General features: G+C 40.0%; 3 protein-coding genes across 3 annotated transcripts; 1 reads left to right on the top strand and 2 right to left on the bottom strand.

Moving 5' to 3' along the window:
- Positions 1–4,842: 4,842 nt before the first annotated feature.
- shda (Src homology 2 domain containing transforming protein D, a) lies at positions 4,843–10,414 on the bottom strand. The gene is made up of 8 exons (XM_080042269.1): positions 10,266–10,414; positions 9,162–9,411; positions 8,947–9,048; positions 8,636–8,798; positions 8,074–8,331; positions 7,806–7,983; positions 6,526–6,645; positions 4,843–5,963 (listed from the first exon to the last, which is right to left on the bottom strand). Exons 2-8 carry the CDS (start codon positions 9,405–9,407, stop codon positions 5,777–5,779), a joined length of 1,254 nt encoding a protein of 417 aa, XP_079898395.1. The 5' UTR covers positions 9,408–9,411; positions 10,266–10,414; the 3' UTR covers positions 4,843–5,776.
- A 665-nt stretch (positions 10,415–11,079) lies between these two features.
- Positions 11,080–14,857, bottom strand: yju2 (YJU2 splicing factor homolog). Its single transcript, XM_080043104.1, has 8 exons — positions 14,719–14,857; positions 14,345–14,445; positions 13,874–14,018; positions 13,602–13,736; positions 13,330–13,511; positions 12,614–12,785; positions 11,772–11,943; positions 11,080–11,556 (listed from the first exon to the last, which is right to left on the bottom strand). Exons 1-8 carry the CDS (start codon positions 14,740–14,742, stop codon positions 11,414–11,416), a joined length of 1,074 nt encoding a protein of 357 aa, XP_079899230.1. The 5' UTR covers positions 14,743–14,857; the 3' UTR covers positions 11,080–11,413.
- A 2,333-nt stretch (positions 14,858–17,190) lies between these two features.
- Positions 17,191–17,906, top strand: LOC307261558 (cocaine- and amphetamine-regulated transcript protein-like; the record flags this gene model as incomplete). The annotated part of the gene is made up of 3 exons (XM_080042131.1): positions 17,191–17,325; positions 17,408–17,488; positions 17,799–17,906. The coding sequence occupies 3 exons, from the start codon at positions 17,191–17,193 to the stop codon at positions 17,904–17,906; spliced, it is 324 nt and encodes a 107-aa protein (XP_079898257.1).
- Between the last annotated feature and the right edge of the window lie 785 nt (positions 17,907–18,691).

Here is an 18,691-nt window from a genome sequence, read left to right as displayed (position 1 = left end):
AGTGCAAAATGCCCAAAGAAAAAATAATCTATGCATTATAGAAACTTGTACCATCAAACATTTGTTATATTTGCTTTAAACAATTACTATAAACGATGAATCCATTAATCCTAATGTTTGCCGAGGAATGTTCTCCTTATCAACTACTATGGGTTACCCTACTAATTGCTCCAGCCGCTTAACAAAATGAGTTTGTTTTAAATTACATTAATTCCCTACACAACAGTCACTGGAATAAATACTTCCCTAACACAAACGTGTTCAGTGTTAATGGCTAACCGAGTTCATTTTCAGTAGGCTAGCTCTCTTTTATTAAATACACACGCCTAGAAAAAGTTGAGCGAAAAAAAAGCTCTTACCGGACACCACTGGCGCCTGAGTCTGTCTGTAGCGACAATACAGGAGCAGCCTCTCATAGCCTGTATAACAACGTCAGAGCTTTCGCTCAGCTGTTCGTAAGTACCTCGTTCCAAGAGCAAAAACATCCCACATTTTGCTGCAGCACTCACTCACTTGTCCTCTGTCAACCATGCTGTCAACACTATGAAGTGAAGGATGTGGCTGCAGGATATGTGCCACAGGACGTCTCAGCGCAGTTTGAAGTTAACAATATCTCCTCAATGCTTGTTTTATTTGCGTGGTGTGTAGGCTAGGCTATCTCTTTCATCGGCAGGAAAGGCACACAGGAGCCCACAACTGCTTTTAAAAATCCATTAAGCACATTATACACAGATCAGGTGGTGTGTGCCAAGCACTCAAAGATGATATTTAGCAGGTTTTGATTGATAGCCTATAGCCTACACCCCAAACCAAACCAAGCCAATTAATTATTTTAACTGTCAACTTTATATGAAAAAAAGAGAAGATCACATAAGTATTGCAGTTTGGCATGTAAACTACAACTTCTACCCTTCAATTCTTATGCTTCTTCTGAAACAGCTGTATTCACAGGTCCAGGGAATCCAGCTGTGTCATGTAGGGTCAATAAAGTCAGTAGGGTGCTGTGGTCTTGTTATACACATGTACTTATGCAACACAGAAAGCACAGAAAATAAGGCCTTTGTTGTGAATTTCCATGGAATCGACTTTATTACAACGAGGAAATGGAGAACAATCAAGCTGTACTCCGGGGACCGGACCTCCCCCCTCCTAGTTTGAGCTGCATTTACGAGGCAGAGGCAGACAGAGCTGCTGTACCCGCGGAGAGGGGCTGGCAGAGCGGGCTGCCCGGCTCACTCTGTACGGGTCGTAGCCCTCGAACAGCGCCTTTCTCTCTTTGTGAGCCGACAGCTCCAGGAGTCTCCGGCTGGCGGTGTAGTTTTTGGCCGCTCTAGAGACGAGCCAGCACACCGAGCGCTCCCCTTGGAACTTGGGGTGGTCGTGCTTAGGGGCTGCGAAGACAAAGGCACTCATGTCAAATAGCAAGTGAAAGGGTGCAATTCTCAAAATGCCACAGAGAACTTTCTTTTTTTTAATCATAAACATTGCATGATGGAAAGGCAGACTTGCCGGCAAGTAGCTCTATGTGTGCCGATGCTTTGCAGGGTATGTGGGTCATGGATGCACATTTAGATTTGTGGTCAGAGCCGTCCAGAACCTGTCGTCTTCTTGGTTGGGCAAGCTGGCAAATTCGTGAGGTGGCAACTGTTCTCTGCGTCGCTCCGTTCAACTACGATCACATTTAAAAGGTCATGGAAAAGATTATATTAAAACACACAAAAGCACAATAAACATTTAATGAAATGTGTTCCCCTGTAGTCCGGACTGAAATATCAACAGCAGTTAGATGGGTTGGATTGTATTTTTGTACAGACATTATGTTCCCGAGAGAAGTGACTTCTTTGTCTGTTGTCATTCAACAATATAACAACATAATATGTAAATATATGCATTCTGAATGAGCCATTCATGCTCAAAGCTAAACAAATTATTTCTTTTTTGTCCTCTTTTGTTACTCCTGCTGTTTTATTGCTCATTGCTCAAATTGAAAAAAAATGTATCCTGAAACTTGTTGACGTTTGACTTTGTGAATTTTGCAGACAGATATCTGGAAAATAAATGTAAAATAAATGTTTTTATTTTGCAAAAGGGATTTCTACAAATACAAAACCATATTGTCCTTAAAACAAGTCTAGAAAAAGAGCTGCTATCACATCTTCTATCTGGAAAATGCAAAACCAGTGAAACCCCAGAGGGCAAAGTGAAAAAAAAAAAAAAAAAAAAGACAGACAGACAGACTCAAACAAAAAACAGAAATACCTTATAACCTGACCTTACTAACACAGTTGGGTTTAAAACACAATCATGGCATAGTTGGAAAGCTGACAGATCTAGATCTACTGTGTGCACAGCAGTTTCTCAGTAAATGCATTGTGTTACTCACAGGGGCCAGCAGTGGGCGCTGTGGCTGCCAGCCATCTGCAGGGGCCCGAGGTTGAGCCAGACTACACACCCGATGGGATGGAACGGCCCTCAGAGCCCACTGGCTCACCTCCCATATGGGGGAAAGTCTGGGGATGGGAGAAGACGAGTACAGCGATGGATTGATAAGGTGTGATGGTAACTTCAATGTTAGAGGAAAATGAATTAAGAGTAAGAAAGGAAGGAAGGAAGGGGGCATGAGGGCAGATAAGTCCAAAATACCAAAGTGGAGGATAACAAATGGAGCAAGAAGAAGAAGATAAATTAAGAAATAACTTAAAGCCGCTGTTTGTAAAGGAAATATTTCATAAGAGACTGAGTAGAATAGGAATTAATTCATGTAAAATTGTATACAAATACAAGTTGTTTTATTTCAAAAGGTAAATTTGCTTGGTGTCACACTCAATGGGCAGTTATCGCATGAATGGAAAAATGTGTAGAGGAATATACTGTATCCTTTCATGTTCCTCTTTTCTTGCTCCCTGCCTCTACAGTGCCAGTGACACAGGCACTTTAATTCTACCTAACTTGATTACTGATCACTACTGGTCAGGTGCAACTAAAATAGGTCTTTTCTAGCTCCAAATGCAATCTAATTGGTTTCTATGGGAACATCTGTTATAGTGAATAACTATGTATCTGTACTCACAAATACATTATGCGAGACATCAACATAGTCCCACTGCCAGACAGGTAACTAGGTGTTATCTAAAACGTTATGATCATTATAGCACCTAGCAAGTTTTAACAAAAGTTTTAAAGTAAATTAACCGACCTGATTAACCACAATGGAATGTTAGTGAATGTGTTGTGTGATTTATTTAGTTTTTATCTCTTGAATATGATTTTAATGAGGCATGCTATATGCGTTAAATGTCTTGTTATATGTGTTATGTTTTGTTGTGTGTGGATGCAGGAATGAGCAACTGCTACATTAGAGGCAGCTAATGGGGATCCAAATAAACAAACTAATGACTCTCGCTGATGTAATTAATGCTGTGGGAAATGGACACAATATTAAAATGTATCAAATCAAAAGCTAAACACCGCAGGAAGTTTTAAACGTTGTATTAACTGGGGAACAGGGGAAAACAGAAATAAAGGCCTCTCCCTAACATCATCCTGACACAAATAAAGACCTGGGGCACTTCTCAAGAATTATGATATTATGAACTGGGAACTAAAGCACTAGAAAACTTATTCAGACAGAAGACAAAATATCGAGGACATTAAACAAAAAAAAACCACATGCATTAGTATCAAGTTAGTTAGTCATTAGTAGAATGACGCAGATCTTAAAAAATATACTTACGTGTCTTCAGTGTGGAAGGTTTTACGTCTACATAGCTCCGACCAGCGAGGTGTTAACTCTACAGAGGAAAACAATTATGCAGATCATGACAAAAAAGCACTTACAGGTTTGTTATGAGAAGACAAACAGTGGAGCGAGAGAGAGAGAGAGACAGAGTGAGAGAGTGAGTGAAAGACAAACCAGGTTTGGTGGTGGATCCAGTCTTCTCTGGTGGCAGGTCATCCAGCCAGTAAACAGAACGTCTGGAAAATTAGAATAAAAGAGAAGTTATTAGAGAAAAGAGGGGGAACCAGAGACAGACATAGAGAGGGGTTCAGTCAGGCCTACCGATCTGGATATCTGAGTCTGTTGAGTTTGGGTTGAGAGAGCTTCTGCGTCCGAGTAGACATGGAAACAGTTGAGGCTGATGGAGGGGAACATTGCATATTGCTGCTGAAATGATCATGTTATAAAAACATTATTATGACATCATGGAAAATCAAGAGTATAATAAACAAACAATGTTTTATCGAGTTTTTCTTCACACATCAAGCTACAAAAATACATAGACTTACATCACAGTTCAAATTAATCTGGTTTGGTTTTGTACTAATTATAAAATGTATTATTTTAATGTGAAAATAGTCATTAGTTGCAATCTTTATTTGTTATAGCGACCAAAATGTTCCCACTTTTGGAATTGTATAGGTAATACATCATACATGTATAACTTTCCCATTACAAACTTTGGTTTACTCTTTCTAAATGTAGTTGACGCACACCAAAACAAACCACTCAGTTTTATCCTTATCTGATTACAGTAACCCTCTGACTTACATTATATGAGAGATTAACAACAAAGTGTACCTGTCCTGTACCTTCGGTCGCCAGTTGCTCTCTTGCGCTTACACCTGCACCTGCTGGTTGCTAGGGTATCAGGTGGCGCTCCTGGGGTTCAGTATAACAAAGATTGTCTATGCACCGGGAAAGCGAAGATGACCACCTCTGCTTTCATCTGTCACAAGTCATTCATGTAATCACTTGCCAATAATCATCCATTTAAAATGCACTGACTCAAACACAAAATTAAACAACGCACAGGCAATTTAAAAACAGACAACACCTTTATTTTCAACAGACATTCAAAATCTTATAAAAAAAAAAAAACAGTAAATAACCTACCAAAGCTTCTTTAATAGTCATGATCACAAAGCCACAAGCTCTCAATATAATACCGTAGTTATTATTCTCTAAACTAGTATTGCAGGGGTCTGTTACTGTGTGGCTTTAACAGGTCATGTCTGTCCCGACATAATACTGTCAAATCGTGTTGTTCACACATGACGTGAAGTGAGGAGAGCAATGCAGGGCACGCAGCTACAGCATCAAATAACATTCACAGGCCTCTGAAACACAGAGAAAGCCCAGGGCAAAACACACGGCCAGGGTTAAATATGTAGTGTTTGGTTGACATTGTAATGAACATTTAAAAAGGATTATAACAATGTTGCCATATCTACCATTTTGTTTAATGTTTTTGGTCACACATAAAAATAACTGCAGTATTGGCTGAAAAATAGACCTCAATGATCGGCATAAAACAGAACAAAAAACACCACTTCTATCCTTTAATTGACCTACCGGGACAGTCCATTTCTGCAATACAGTAAAAGAGACAAATCTCTTTGCAATATTCTGTAGATTCTACTGTCTTAAGACAACTCAACACTAGAGTTTGACTTTTTATCTCGTACATAAATGTACTCAGCTACCAATCTCAATATCAATGACTGCTGAAAATACGGGGATTATTCAGTGACAATACCAGTTCATAGGCGGAGGTTCATGAGGGACTGAGCTCTCTTTTTAAGCTGCCAGTGTAGTTACTGGGGTTTTGGTAAACGGAAAACATGGCACCATACAGTCCAATCTCTTTTGAGCAGTGCAGGTAAAATGGCAGCGAAAAATGGATGCAGGAAAATAAATGGGCAGCAACAGGTAAACAAGTGAGTAAATGTTGTATTCAGTAGCACCGGGAGTGAAAAGGATGTGAGTGCGTCAGTGTCAGAGGGTCTGCACTATGACAGGATACAGTAAGGACATATGCTCAGCACCTCTGATGGGCAGCTTGTGTGTAGTGTAGTAGTGGATGACCTCGGGGATGGTGGTGAAGGGAGGGCTGTTCTCCCCGAGCACGTAATGGCCCTCTGAAGACCGAGTGAATTTCATGTGCATGAAGCCTTTACAGCTCCTGAAAGAGATGGAAGGAAGAATGAAAAACGATAAGTATTTGTGTTTGTTCACTCCACTCAAACCTAGACTGCTTTGACATTTACAGAACAGACTGTGCTCTCCAGTCAGCCATGACTGAAAAGCACAGAATGTAAACAAGCTAAGCGACATCATTCCTCACCGCCTTAGGCGTGTGACATCGTCATTGTTCACAGATGCTTGGAAAGTACAAATTCCACAGGAATACCAATTTTCGGGAGTGTTTGTCCAAGAGCTTATTGATATTTTGGTACTGATCATTCTGGAACTGGTACCATTAGTCTTCGGTACCCATCCCAATGTGACGCACTAATAATTTTAAAGATATTCTTTGGCATTTTTATGGTTTATTGACAGTTTGGAGAGACAGAGCCGAAATGGGGCAGAGAGGGGGATGACATGCAGCGAACGACCACAGGCCAGATCTGAACCTGTGGTGTGCTGCTTCTGAGGACTGAGTCTCTATGGGCGGGCGCTCTAACCACTACACCACGAGCGCCCAACACTAATGATTTTAATCCAGGGTCAGAGTGTGTGTCTACCTGAGTGAGAGCGAGTAGTCGTTCCGGCCGCTCTGGCTGTTCCTCACCAGGTACGAGCTCTCCTTACACAGAGTCAGTAGAGTCTCCGCCTCCGAGCGACTCAGGGAGCCATGGTACCACCTGCACACCACCAGGAGGAGAAGAAAAAAAAAAGGTTTACTTTAATACAATTGGTGTAACTGTCTCGAAACACAATTAATGCTAAAGTCACTTTCCATGTATCACTTCATCAGGCTTCTTTACTCATCAGCCTTGGTGCAGACCTTTGTGGCTGAAAAATACTATACTAAACACACCAGAAAGTCAAGTAATTAACCATCAATAAAATTGTACCTGAATTTGGAAAAGAAGAAAAAGGACATGGTTTTGCTCTATTTTACTAGCCTGGTCCAAGGCAAGGCAAGGCAAGGCAAGTTTATTTATATAGCACAATTCAGACACAAGGCCACTCAAAGTGCAACCAGACCATCGTACTTAATTTCATTTGTACAGAAGGTCTGGAAATGCTGTAATTGGCAAACGTTCACTCACTTGGAGGCGGGTGTCTGTTGAAGTTTAAAACTATTGGATCTGCCGACAGGTCGGAACTCGGAACTACCAAGTCGAAAATTTCCGAGTTCCGAGTATAAAGGAACGCAGCATTCAACTGAAACTGGGGCACAACTTCGACGTCATCGTTCTCAGCCACTCGCTCTGTTCGCTGATTGGACAGGCAGAAATCTGCCTGAGCAGGATCCCACTAATATACCTCAGCCCCAGACTGACCACTGAAGTGAAATGAAAATTGAGCGGAAGTAGGTAGGCGGGCGGAGCCAGGCTACTATTCTACGGCTGTTCACAGCAAAATAAGTAAAGTCGTCTCATCATCACAAGGTAAAATGGTGCATAGCCTCCAGACCTTTGAATCTCATCTCTTATGTTTTCATAGATTCAAATAGGTCTGGTGATTTGCCCAATGGAGATTTTTTTTGCCGTTTCATTTATGAAAGGTGCTATACAAATAAACTCGCCTTGGTTTGCCTTGCCATCGATAATAGCAGTAGGTTTATTAGCCTTTGATACTGATACTTATACATTAAAAGAATATAAGAAATATTTTAAAGTTTGAAAGGAATTATACTTACAAAAATAACACTCAGTTAGGATATTATCAAGTGAGGAAGCAATATTAAATTCAAAGTTATTATTGCACAAGAAAGATGATCATGGCTGTCCAGAAATTAGATAAAAAATATCTGACACACTGGTACTATATTTTAACATTGCATATGTCTACTTACACTTGTCTCTCCAGTGGCATATATGGATCCACTCTCTCTCCCAGGAGAGGAGGGGTGTCACCAACCAGACGGAGAGTAGTTGATTCAGTGGAGGACGTGGATGAAGTGCCTGTCTTGGTGAGCCAGGTATGCTCCGTCTGAGCTCGCGAGCGCTCCCTTTCTGCCCCTTCAAACTGAACTGTGGCCAGAAAGAAAAATACAGGCGGTCAGTCAAAAACCATAAAGTCAGGACACATTTGAAATGTACATAGTGATAATGACAGTTTACCCGCTAGAGCTTTAGAGATGTCGTCTTTCTTCCACTCCCAGGGCTGGTCATATTCATCAGCAGGCCTCTCGTCATCCTGAGGCAGCCTGCTCTCCCTGCTGTCTATCTGGGCTAGTCCCATCTCAACCCTCTGGGCTTGTTGTTGTGCTGGTGGAGCAGTGTGGAGCTGGTGACGAGTCCTCTCCTCGTACGGGTTATCATATAACTGTCCGCCATCTCCACTCCCCGCCCTGTTAGTCATCACGCTGTGCTGCAGTTCTGCACAGATATCACACAGAGTAAATGACACTGTCTGTAGTATTTAAACTCACAAGCAGGAATACTGTGACCTGGTCTATGCTTGTGCTCGTACATGAGCATCAATGCTGTGCCGAAGCACACCTCTTCCATCTGGGCCACGGCCAAGGAGGTGTACCGTGTTTGAGTACGGTACGGAGCACTCACACTGGTCAAACAAACTAGACTTAAGCCGCCAATCGCGCACGGTTCTGAATGCTTGTGTGAGTGTGTCCTCATTAGTAACCCAACTGACTTGCAAGAGAAAAACAATCTATTAACAAACCTGAGATGATCCGCTGGGCTTCAAATGGTTCCATGTAGCTGCAGCAGTCTGTTGGTGTAGATTTGGGCTCCCAGTTTGGTCTGCCTCTGGCGTCTGGACGGACATCAAACGGATCAGAATAGTCTGTGTCAGCATCCGACGCCGCTGGGGCCGAGGGAAGCACCTGGGTAAGGGAGAGATAAACAAAGAGCAGCTCACAAATGAGAGCTGGAAAGATAACACTGTGTGCGAAATAAATAAATAAATTGTAAACAAATGAGTTGAACAGTCAAATGATATATGGGCAGAACACAAATAAAGAGAGTTCTTACAGGTTCCTCTTGAACAGTCACGGGACTCAGGGGAACTTTACAGCGGCCAAACTCCTGAGAGTCCACTTTAATTAGTCTGTGCTTGGGAGACACCACTTTCACCTGGACCAAGGGAACAAAACCTTCAATTATGATTCAAATAGCACCTCATACTTAAAGAGACACAATGCCTATTATACAATAATACAAAAGCTGTCAAAACCTGCATGTCATACCTCCACACCGTTAGGCAGCACTGAACCAAAGGCAGGGAAAGAGGGAAGGCTCACTGTGGCACTACACGGGCTGAACCCGCCATTCTGATGCTCCTTGTCAGAGTGCTGGTACGGGTCCTCAAAATCCAGCTCCTTCTGAGCTCTGTAGGCCCTCAAGATCTCACTCTCACTGTAATCTGGCCTCGGGGGCTGGGGAGGGTCACGCCTGCTGCCTAGGTTTAGGTAGTCCTTCAGCCACTTTGCCATGGATCTAGGAAATACAATGGCAAAACAGATTGCTTAGATTCTTATTTTAGAGAATGCCAAAGATCTACTTCACAAATGTAAAGATTTTTTCCAATTGTAACAAGACAGCTCTGGTTTCTTGACACTCGTCTACTGCTGGACTGATATTTTTACACAAATGTTGATGCCAACCAAGGCCTTATTTGAGCATTTGATACCTTGGTTAAGGTAAATCTGTACCACTGTCTAGAATGAACACATCACCAGCCAACTAGCTAAACGAAAACCTTCCATTAGAACTCTAGACTAGATTCTTAAAAGTAAATCAGGTATTCACTCCACTCTTATCTTTTTGTTTACGTTAGCCCGAATAAACTTGGCTGAAGTTAACAATTAAATGATCGTGCTTCGAAGAAGAAAATGCGTTGACATCAGTCAACAGTTCCAACAAAAATAGAAGATGTCCAGTTTCCCAAGATTAACAAAGAATTAGTGAGGCTGAGCAAGGCTTTAACATTCATATAGTCAACGCTAGCCATCATGCTTAGTCAGAAAATCACAGACACCGTTCACAATGGCTAGTTAGCATAAGGGGGTAAATAAGGGGGTTTGAAACACTGTATTGCAATATATATATATATATATATATATATATAACAGTATATCCAGGACAGCATTACCTTAAAAAATACCAGCACCAAGCTAGCTATAAAGTAGACTTATATTGCTATTGTGTTATTTTATATAAAAATGATATGGTTGAAGCAGTGTGAGTTGTAATGGTCACTGCTCTGTAAACATGCCAAAGCTAAGTTAGCTACATGCCAGCTAGCATCGTAGCCTTGAACTAACTGCTAACGTTACTTATTTTGAGCTCACCCTCTTTCTTGGCATTGACGGCTTCCCGTTCCAGTTGTGTCTTCCCGGTTACCATCCAGCGTTTTAGCTTTTATCGCTACCAGGCACTAGAAATAAAACATTGTTATCCGTGAAAAATCCGTCCAGCTTCTGGCAGCCAAGCGGGTCAGTAAGCTAATGCTAGCCGCTGGACCAGACAGGCAGTCACCGTCTTAAAGGGGAGTAGAGAGGTAGTTCAGATCGGCCGACAATAAAGCGTCATACAGTTATTGTTATGGCTGGTGCTTTATCCAAAGACACAATAATTTGTTGCAGTAATTGGACATGTCGATGCTTTTATAGGCTACAGTACGCTGCTGAATATTTTATTTTCGTCAGCTCTATGCCTTTACTTTACATTATGAAAAGCCAATATAGGGTTCATCTAAATTTTAAGATTTTAGATTGAGATCGTTTTGTCACCTGCTCTTTCTAAGGTGAAGAGTGAAAAGTATTAATAATACAATGTAAACCAGAATCCCAAATGTGGTCAATATTATATATAAAAACAGAAGCCTATATCACCCTAGTTCTAAAAGAAATAAAACCTTATTGTTACAAATTCACCTTTGTCCCATGAATTAAGAGGTAACACTACTGCACAAACAAATGCTACATAACACACTATATAGTAATTGCTTTATGCTTTTCTCATCTATACAAATGGATCTCTTTAAAAGGAGAAGACAGACATTGGGCAGCACAGACTTATAAGAACTAAATATTCTGATCCCACATCAACATTTTAAGAGAGATGTTGAAATAATTTAAAACATGTCAAGGACAAAGATTTCAAGTTGAATAGATTTAATAAACACTAAAATATACACCTGACATTTTGTCAGGGAAAAATTGACGCACACAATTTTTACCATTACCATTTTTCAAGGTTTAAGAAGATTATATTGGTTTCACTGGGTTTGGACAGCAGAGAATACTGTGCCAGCAATTGTCTGCCCACCAACACATTAACTTCTACATAGAAAGGTTTTTATACGATAGACCCACAGACTGCTTTATACATGAGTTTGATTAAAGAAAAAGGTCCATATCAGTGAATTCATTCCTGCATCATTTTTACAATTGTGAGTCAGTCTCTCAAATCAAAATCCCTCGCAGACATCTTCTTTTCAGTCGCTGTCATTGCTGTCACTGTCTGAATACGCCCCCAGCAGGCTGAGAGACGAAGACACATTTTGCGTGGTAACCGAAGACTTTATGGTGGTAACAGGCTTGAAGGCGATGTTGGAGACGGTCGCAGATGCCTTTGAATCTGCAAAACAAGATACAACATCACATGGAAATGCCTGATTAAGGATATGAACAAGCAGTTTAAAAACATGAACTCCAAAAAAACAATGTTTCCTAATGGGGACACAAGGGACAAATGTTCGGTGAAAAAAAAAAAAAAAATACTAATGTATAAGATTTCAATAGTCAGGCTATAGAAGGCTTTCATATTATCTGTAAGAAGTACTGATATGCTACCTGTTTGTGATGGGGAAGAAGCAGCCATCCCCACTGGATTGGGTTTCTTGAACGCCGCTACTGGTTTCTTTCGCACGACCAGGGAGCCCAGCGCCCCCCCTCCGCCTAGGGTCCCCACACTGCGCTCCCAGCTCTCCACCTTGGCCCTCTTCACTCCCCCAGCTGAGCTTTTCTGTGGAAACGCACATCTTGAATCAATCCACTATAGACTGTTCACAATATGGCTTCTTTAGTTTCTTTAGCTGAGTTTTCTTCATCTTCTTTAAAATTGTTATTATTATTTTTTTACCTTTTCCACTTATTTGAGTAACAGTATGCCATTAACACTTAATACATTGTATTTTATCAAAGTCATAAGAAAAAAAGGGCTGTGGTGAACGGGAAGCATCAACTATTTATGTGCATGGTATGTTGCTCATCCTGCAGGGTTTTTGTCCTCTTGTGTGAAAAAAAACAGGGATGTATCCCTTTTTTGAACATACCATCAATTAGTTATGCATATAACAATTGAAAAAAAAACTTAAATTAAATCTGCATCTTTACAGCAAAAGCCTTTGATATTTTACATTCTGTAATTACGTTGCATAGTAACTTTTATTGTTAGTGGTGAATCTGCCATTCCGTGTGAGCTTAACACTGCAGGAATATTTAAATTTCCAGGAAACGATGCATAAATGTAATCGAGCGTTACTGTTTATAATTTGACCTGACAAACATCATTCTGATTATTTACAGTTGAACATTTCCTACTGTTGTTAATTCATATTAAAAGGAAATAAATATTTTGGATAACCTAATAGGGTAAAAAAAACTTGACAAATACTTTGAGGGTTCATATGTACCTGTGCTTCTGTGAGTATGTCAGTGGCGAGGACGTCTGTTGGTTTGACTGTGATAGATTTCTTTGACTGTGAGCTGCTGCTCTCCTCTTCCTCCCCCTCATCCTCCTTCTCTGAGTCAGAATCAGAGTCAGAGTCTCTGAGTCTTTTCACAAGGGCACGATCCAGCATCTCTCTGGAAAACAATTGACGCATCCAGGTTTAATTACGTTTTTAACAAACTGTTGCTCAGAGTTCACACTGATTACGAGAAGAATACATGTAACAAATAAAAACTTATTCATACAATCAGGCGAGGATTACAGTTCTGACTCATGTGTAGGGTTGCAAATTTGGGGAATTTTCAAAGTTGGAAACTTTCCATGGGAATTAACAGGAATGTATAGGAATAAACCGTGAATTTATTAAATTGAAGATTGGCCCTAACAGTGATTTTAAATATAGACAGGGAAAAATATATTTTAGCATAATCTTGACTAAAACAACCAGATTTCAAGTACACGTGATAATATCTATGCTATTCCTCAATCAAGTAGCACACTGCTTACTGCAGGGATATTGAGTTTTTTAAATGTTCCTCCCCTTTGCAACCCTACTCATGTTTGCATTATTAAGTAGTCTCTGGGTCTAGCAAATATTTACCTAAATCTGCAATACACTTAAAAATTTAAAATTAATGTTCGTTTACCTACATATTTATTTAAACCTTCCTCACTCACTTTGTCTCTCGCTCATCCTCTTCTTTCTCCCTTTCCTTCTCTCTCCTCTCCAGATCTCTGTACTTGTCGATCATTCCCTCAAAGTCCACCTGAGCCTGCCTCTGGTTCAGCTCCTTCAGCTCCTGGAGGTTCTCCAGAACCTCCATCTCCATCTTGGAATCCTTTGTTCGGTTCTCCAACACCTGGGAGAGGATTGGGGAAAGTCATCAACTCCTTGTTTCCAGTTGCCAAATTAGAATAATACCGGTAAATGTCCATTTAACGTCAGTGACCTTCATGGGGTTGTTCAGCTCCTCTTCTTCCCTGTCCTGTACGATTCTCTTCTCCTCCTCCTCGAGCAGTTTCTCGGCCTGGAAGTTTCTCGTCGCACCGTGCTCCATCGCGTAGTCCGTGTTCTCCGGATCAGTCTAGAGCCACAACATGAGATAGGAAAGTGTAAGAATTGGCCGGAGAGGTTTCTTCAGTTTTACATGTACCTGACTGTACAGTTTAGTCTGATGTCAATAAACACCACTGGAATAATCACAACATTAAATGCTCTCACCTTAAACGTAATCTCAGCAAGACACCGAGTGCATTTGATATAGAAACGGAAAATGGGCAGTCCCATGTAAAGCTCATTCATAACAGTCTCTTTGCGTGCGTTGAACTTCTTCCCCTTGTAGATGTACTCGCCACATGTTTTACACCTGCAAAAAAAAACAAAGAAAATGCTGAAGACGCCACAGGTACAGTCTTGATGGCATTTGTTGTATGCCATTCCCCCTGAAGTAAGACATTATCTCATTTATCAAGAGAGCGCAACATGAGCGTTTACTGGCTTACTTTTACATTGCCTCCATATAAAATCCTGTCCATGTTAGTAAAGTAAGAACAAACCAGCTTTATGTGACAGCAGCAATATGTTGTATTTGTCTTTGTAATGAAATCCTCCTTCCTCTGCAGTATGGCAATGAAATAAAAGTGGATTACATTTGAGGTGTGTTTTGAATACACATGGACAAAACAGACCTACCTCATATTGAATGGAGCCATCAATCTGACCACATACTGACGATCTTTAGGGAGTTTAAGTTTGGGGATTTTGGAAGGATCAAAATCCGGGGGATAGTATTTCTGTGGAAGACAAAACAAAGATGTGAGTAACTGAAAAGCCCAAAGCACTGGTAATGTTGTGGTAGCAGCAACAATTCGGTTTAATTTATATTAAATAAAAAAGTAATTGCAGCTAATACACAGAGTACTTTTGATGCTATTATCGCTTACAACCATATACTGTATGCTAACAACACACTTAGCATTACAGCTAGCATAAGCCCTGCTTGGTTTCTCATCCAGCGAGGTGCGTGACGGCCAAACGTTTCAAACCATAAGCGTTCATATACTTACGTTCAATACTTTTCTTTCAGACATTGTTGCTTATGCTGGAAACCTAACGTGGAGTATTAAACTTTTGAATATTTAAACTGAGGGCTGTTACTAAAACACTGCTAGTAGTTAGCGTGTTGCAGGCTAGACTGTATACTTCCTGCTGTGGTCTCACGATTTTGTTGATGCGTGCTGCTGCCCCCCTGCGGATGGAGTGAGTAATGACAACAGCATAACACATCTAAAACAAAAAGATAAGGATATAATCAGAAAAATAATCAAGAGACAAATAAAGGAAAGCAATATGGTAAATATTCTCAGATTAGTATACTGTTCGAAGTATAACCTTGCTGTCTATGTAAAGGTCTCATTCAAGAGGTTTAAAGGTGCAGTGTGTAATATGACATCATCAAGAAAGTTCTACAAATATCTAGAATGCAACGCTCCCTGGGTAACCCCAACCCTTTAGAATAATAACAGAAGCTACAGTGGCCTTCAAGGACAAGAACAATTCTAAATTTTAAACAATGCACCTGATGACATTCCAACTATGACACTTTCAAGGTGACGGCACTAGGCCTTGGTCCAAAGTATGGAGAAATATGGACATATATGAGACTCTTTCTAAAGGGAAAAAATAATAATTCAAAACTCTTTTTTCAGCTATTATGCACTAAATTAAATGTACTTATGGATATTATAATTACTTTATACAAAATCTGCTAGGAAATAAAACCCAAAATTCTACACACTGCAGGTTTAAGGTAATATTTATTTACAGTTTTCCTTTATATTTTAAGATTATTTGTCCCTCACAGAGGACATTCACATTGTTACAGCAGCAAAAGGGACAGTGCAGCAGATTAAAAGGCATACTAAAATAAGCAAGTTACAAATGTAAAGTAAAATAGTAAACAAAGTAGGCTATCTATGTTACATTGTATAAAACAAAAGTAACAAAAAGTTAGATAGGCTAAGTAATATTGAGATAGTCTGAAATAACAAATAAGTATAAAAATAGCACCATGGTATTGCACTATATGAACATTGCACAGTGATAATGTTCATGAAATGGACAGTGGCATTGTACATTAAGTTTAATTGTGATCATTTGTTCTCTTTGATAGATATTGGGTGATTATCTCGTCTATGAGCTGCTGTGGAAAGCATTGGAATAATAGCAATTGACCCTCTGGGCTATACACTAAAATCATACGGACAAAAAGAATCACATCGCAACTTGCTTGTTTTCCTATATTGTATTGAAGAGCTACAAAAATGAACAAAGAAAGTTATATAAATTGACCAAAGGCTGTCATACTTGTACATGCATTTACTACTAATACAGACAAACACATAAAACCACATCACATTCAGTGAAATATCAAAATATTGAATGGTGTTTGGTGAAATGATGTACTGTATGTGTACCGATACATACATCATTTCATACACTTTTAGACACATGGTTTGAAGTATCTCCATAAATATCTTTAAAATATATTTTTCCACTATATTCATCCAACCTGAATGATTCATGGGCTGTATGTATTGACCGCTGCCCTCATTCTGCTGCATTTGGCCTTATCTCTTTCAGGCGACAGTGGGGGGAACATGATTAACATGGGGGAGAAATTGCTTCTTTGTTCAGTGACATTGGGTCTCTGACAGCTTTGGTGTGTAAACCAAAATCCAGCCAGCCACACATGCACACACATACCGGGTGTTTAAGGTTATTCCTACCAAAGGTAATTGCCTCCTGATTACAGATTGGTGTCAGTGCGGGTTAACCCGAGGTCTGATATTTTTTTGATTTATTGAACAGAGGTGACAGGATGAGGTTGGCAGAACAGATTGGGAGCACAACATGGAAGAGAGAAAAGTGTTGCGTTTTTCAAAAGTGACCATTCGTAAGATGTTTACATAAAGCCTGACCTTGCTGCATCCTTCCTGATTTGAATTTGACGGTTTTAGATTCAGTCTCAAAGTTTTGCCCAGTGACAGTTTTATTCTGTATGTGTGGTGAGCTCATAACGTGACCCTGACACATCAAAATTACTCAGATATTAATTAGTCAGATATGTACGGCAGTATGCCTATTCTAAACTGACAAAGCTTGAGCACATAATAGGATACACACAGTAGCCTAATATGATTTAAAAATAGACCCATTGTGAAGAAAGATGAATTTGATGCTCATTCAGCCACTCGGTTACTTCACCAAATATATTTAATCAAATGCAAACACCTTTAACCACCCAATTGATTTCATCCGGCCAAATCCCTTACTGTGATTATCCAAAGACACAAAGGTGCTGAGCAGTGTCACGCGTGTCAAAAATGTTTAATAAATATTTCAGTGGCTGATGTCAAAAGGCGCCTATAAAGAGGGGACTTTTTTGACCAGGAGACGTTCAAACCTCCCACACGCTGACTCCACACTGTTCTCCCCCCGCCGAAGAGAAGGACTCCAGCTGTTTGTCCTTCAGCACCATGGTCAGCGCACGTGCTCTCCTCCTCGCGGTCACCTGCTGCTACGCCTACCTGTGGCTCGCTCGCGCAGAGGAGTCCTCACTGGAGACGCGTTCGTTGGATTTCTCCATGAAAACCCAGCAGGAGAAAGAACTGGTGAGAAATTACTTTCCTGAAAATGTAATAGAATACTTCCACTTATGACAATTTTAAATTTTCGGCATTTTTTTCTATGCAGATTGACGCGTTGCAGGAAGTTTTGGTGAAGCTGAGGAGCAAAGAGATGCCCCTAGAAAAAAAGCTTGGCTGGCTGCCTTCGGTATGTAGCCTACACCAAATTGTTATATGCACTTTCGGTACAGGGAATGGTTTGCTTTATCGACAAAAGTCGTCTATATTTGTGTATACTTGTCTAAATTCAACGTGTAAAAAAACGTTAAGGTAGAGGACTTTTGGAGATGCTATTGTGAAGAGCACAAAAAACGAGGGATTTGTCTGGTTAAAAACTTCTGATCTTTTAAATCAAAATAAATGCATGCATTTCGGATCCATTTTCATCATTGCAATCTGTATTGTTTTCATCTTGATTTAATAACATTGTTCATGAATTTCTGTTTTTCTCGTTGCAGTGTGACGCAGGGGAGCCGTGCGCCGTGCGTAAAGGCGCGCGTATTGGCACCATGTGCAGCTGTCCCCGAGGGACTTCCTGTAACTTTTATGTTCTCAAATGTTTGTGAAGGAAACAGACAACGAAGATGCAAGAGAAGAACAGGTTTCAAGGGACTGTTGTCACAAAATATGATGTCATTCTCTTTGTGACAAAAAATAAAAACTTGATGTAACATGTGATTAATAAAGAACGTTTTTCTTTTATAAACTTGGACTGGAAATAGAATATCAGAATATAGGGTTTAAATAGATTTGAGGGTCTGTCTCTTTGTTTCTCCATCAGTGTTTATCGTGTCACAGGGGGAAGTATCTTGCGTCTGTTTTGTGGTAGACTTTAGTTTTTGCTATAAATTCTTCTTTTTCCTGATGATTGTGTGTGTTGTTTTATCCTGTTATGGGTGGAGATAGTGTGATGCTGACTGTTATATAACATTGGTTTCTAAACGTATTTGTAAGATAAGGAGGTCAATAAATGAACAAATGTATGTTTAAATGTCTGTGTGTCCTTTGATTTAAATGAAAAAAGGTTTGGCAACTGGATTTTTGTCATATTTCCATAAACATCACTTGTTGACAAATTGCACTCCACTAACACCCATCATCATTTATATATGTGCTATAGGCTACACAAGAACACGTTTGAGGTAGACTTGTACTTTCGTTGAATATTCTCTCATCAGGGCACTTTCTTCTTCTCCATCACATTTCACAGAAAAATATTCCAGTATTCTAGTAGGCTAATAGCTGAAAAACTAAATATGCCAAACAAACACCGACAATAAAAAACTAAAAACTAAACGAATAATCAGTAAAAGAAACACTATCAGAATCAAATCAAAATAAAGTTAACATC

Source organism: Ammodytes marinus (assembly GCF_949987685.1).
Source record: "Ammodytes marinus genome assembly, chromosome: 15".
Classification (NCBI taxonomy): Eukaryota; Metazoa; Chordata; class Actinopteri; order Uranoscopiformes; family Ammodytidae; genus Ammodytes; species Ammodytes marinus.
This window is presented reverse-complemented; position numbering and strand designations above follow the sequence as displayed.